The following is a 3,062-nucleotide window of genomic DNA, read 5'->3' as shown; positions in this document are numbered from 1 at the left end:
ATATTCATTTGGATATTATAGATATTTTTGTTCTCATCTTGCTGCGCTTGAAACCGCGTCGTGTCACCATAAAAGCAATTGTGTGGAGCTATAGGACAAATGCAGACGGTTTTGACACTCAAGGGACCAACTTTGAACTAATTAGAGTCTCCTTTTATTTTGCCGATAGTTGAGGAAGTACAATTCTTATTTTGTTTGCTTTTTGGATGAGGGTTGATTAATTAGTAAATATAATTGCCTCATCGCTAGCTTAAGTAAGTGGTGGGAACATCATTTTATTTGTAGAAGAAAAAAGTTCAGAGTTACGTTTTTTTTTCTTTCTCAGGGGCAGGTCAGGGGACACTGGGACAGTCCTTTTCTTTTTATAAGATCAAGGCAGGGGATAGTAAGAGCTGAGTTTTTTTTTTGAGGGGTGTCAGAGCTGAGTTGAAATGTACTTGGAAGCCCATTCGACAAAGTAGGACTTCAAGCTTGGAAGCCCACCCACAGATAGGCCCATACTCCCACGGGCGCTTTGCCTGTTTGGCAAGTCGGCCGGCCGGTTGAATGCCGCCTCCGGCGATCGCCGGCGTCCGAGCCTCAGATGTCGCCGACCCGTTGATTGGAGACGAAATGCCTCGCCTGCCAACACTATGTGATCCGGCCGCAGTGCAGGCGTGCAGGTCAGCCTCCCTCTACTGTGAATCCAAGTACCACCACGAACTCAACCTGTTCGACGGAATGCCTCCTAATCCACAAAAACCATGGCCGCCATTTTGCTAATTAAGGCGTGCATACCACATCTCCTAGTTAATTCTATCATAATCGGAGACTTTTCTTCCGCTTTCTGACTCGATCACACACCTATGAACCACACCACTCGGTGGCATGGCCGCAGGCAGCTTGGCGTCTGTCTCATGATCCTAACTAGTTATTTAGTCAAGTTCAACTGAATCAGATATTAATTTCCATTCCACGTATTGGTTTGGAATGTGTGAAATGAACTTGACAGAAGAAGCTTGGTTAGCTCCACCATCATTGTTATGTTTTATTTTGCTGTTTTCTGTCCTCCCAGTTTTGTATGTTTTCCAGCCATTTGATGTTGCTTCTTTTTCGATCCCAAAGATGAGGCACTGTTATGTCATCCCTATCGTTTGGACCCATACAACAAACTACAATGTTAATTGTGATTCCCTAAGCACGAAACTTCTTTTTCGGTTGCACTAAACCAAATGTCTGGCTTGTAGGCAATGAATTAATGATCATAGGAGGGAAAAAAACATAGCTCGGCATATCAGCATCTCTGATTCTTGCCAAGTCACGACAGCTAGAAAAGCACGATGAAGCTTCAGCATACTTCAATGATGGTTGGTAAAAACCATGTCTTCTACACCCTGCTTGATTCAGAATTTTAGTACAGGCTGCTCATGGAACATTCTACAATGGTTATCCATGGCTTATAATCTGACCAACTGTATATTACCAAAAGAGGACTGCTGGTAGTTTTGCAGTTACCAAACACATGATGTGACACCTAGTTGATATATGCAAAGGCAACTGACTAGAGGTCCTCAGTGCCATAATTCCCATTCTCCTGCAGATATTCCTGGATATCAACGGGAAGCATGGTGCTACTGTGGATACCCTCATCATTAAACGGGCATGTATAGTCAGGCGTGTATACATGTGAAATGTTGTAATCCTGAGAAGATTGCATGGAAGTACAGGTCATAAGGTCATTTCCGAAGTAGCTCTCGCTCTCACTCTTTACAGCGGGGCATAATTCTGCTGGCCGTGGCATCCTAGCTTCCCCTTTCTGGTAAGCCATAACCTTGGCCTTAATACTGTCTTCTTCAGGGCTTGATACGGAACAAGTATTTGTGTACCCTTGTGGTGCCTGAGCCTTTAGTGACTCCAACTGTGCTTGCAGATTCACAGCCTAAGAGAACATTGCATGCCATCAGTTTTGAGTTATTACTGTCCATGCAATTAGCAGTTCATCAAACGAAAATTCAGAAAGCAATAGAATTGTTGTTGAAGTCGGTGTGAGTGCAACAGTAATGAACTGACTAACCTGCTGCTGCAGAGCAAATATGTGCGCGACGCAACCATATACAGGATCATGTAGCCTGGCCTGTGCCTCGTAGGAGATGGTGGCTGCAGCCTCGCGGCGGTCTATTGACGGGAGGCCCGTGAGGAGCTTTGAGACATTGCTTGCACCAAAGACCTTATGGATGGCGCCAAAATGTGCAGCCCCTTGCTCATGGCAGAAGTGTGGGGCGAAGACACACCCACTCACGCACTTCCTCCGAAGGAACTTGCAAGCGCCGCATGGAGAGGGAAACCCTGTCATTGCTCCTGCTACCTGATCGATGCTGGTGTTGTATTCTTGTTCCTTGCAGCTTGCAAAGTGAATCATCAATCCTTCAACTTATAAAGGCTACTCTAGCACTAGCAGTGGGGTACATGCCGGGGATGGCTTAGTTTGTTGAATAATTAATCGGACACGGTCTCCCTAATGGCCTGCAGATTCCATTATCCAAAAGCCAGGTTCCCAGTTCTATACCAACTTGGCATTCCTTTCAGAAGGACGCAAGCGACAAAGGAGGCAACAATCACCCGACCCATTTGTGTTTGCTTGAGAGACTTTATTTTACTATTGGTTGTTGGGTGAGTTTATGAGGTGTTCAACTTTTCCTTTCTTTTTAACATGTCTGACAAACTTAGTACTACCCTTATGGGCGACAAAATCTCACAACTTGGGGAAAGCTGGTAGAATGAACCAAAGAAAATGACTGCTGTTCAACATATGGTACACTCATACTCAAGCCCATGTCAAGTCGCTCACCACGTAATGTTGTGAGATGATTATGTGACTATGTCCATTTAATCATGTGTGTCAAACCACTGATGATGCGCATACTACTCTGTTAAACAACCTAAGTATACCCTTCTAACTATACTTTTCCTCTGTTTTGTTTCTGCCTAGGACTTTAATAGTTGTAATGCAGGTTATGTAATACTTTGATCATTTTTGTGTATATCAAGCGTGTAGCCGTTCTTCTTACTTATTTATAGATTTA

General features: G+C 44.1%; 1 protein-coding gene across 1 annotated transcript; it reads right to left on the bottom strand.

Moving 5' to 3' along the window:
• Positions 1-1,376: 1,376 nt before the first annotated feature.
• Positions 1,377-2,642, bottom strand: LOC119319628 (LOB domain-containing protein 29-like). Its single transcript, XM_037594078.1, has 2 exons — positions 2,054-2,642; positions 1,377-1,918 (listed from the first exon to the last, which is right to left on the bottom strand). The coding sequence occupies exons 1-2, from the start codon at positions 2,396-2,398 to the stop codon at positions 1,541-1,543; spliced, it is 723 nt and encodes a 240-aa protein (XP_037449975.1). The 5' UTR covers positions 2,399-2,642; the 3' UTR covers positions 1,377-1,540.
• Between the last annotated feature and the right edge of the window lie 420 nt (positions 2,643-3,062).

The sequence above is a fragment of the Triticum dicoccoides genome, chromosome 6A (genome assembly GCF_002162155.2).
Source record: "Triticum dicoccoides isolate Atlit2015 ecotype Zavitan chromosome 6A, WEW_v2.0, whole genome shotgun sequence".
NCBI classification, from domain to species: domain Eukaryota; kingdom Viridiplantae; phylum Streptophyta; class Magnoliopsida; order Poales; family Poaceae; genus Triticum; species Triticum dicoccoides.
This window is presented reverse-complemented; position numbering and strand designations above follow the sequence as displayed.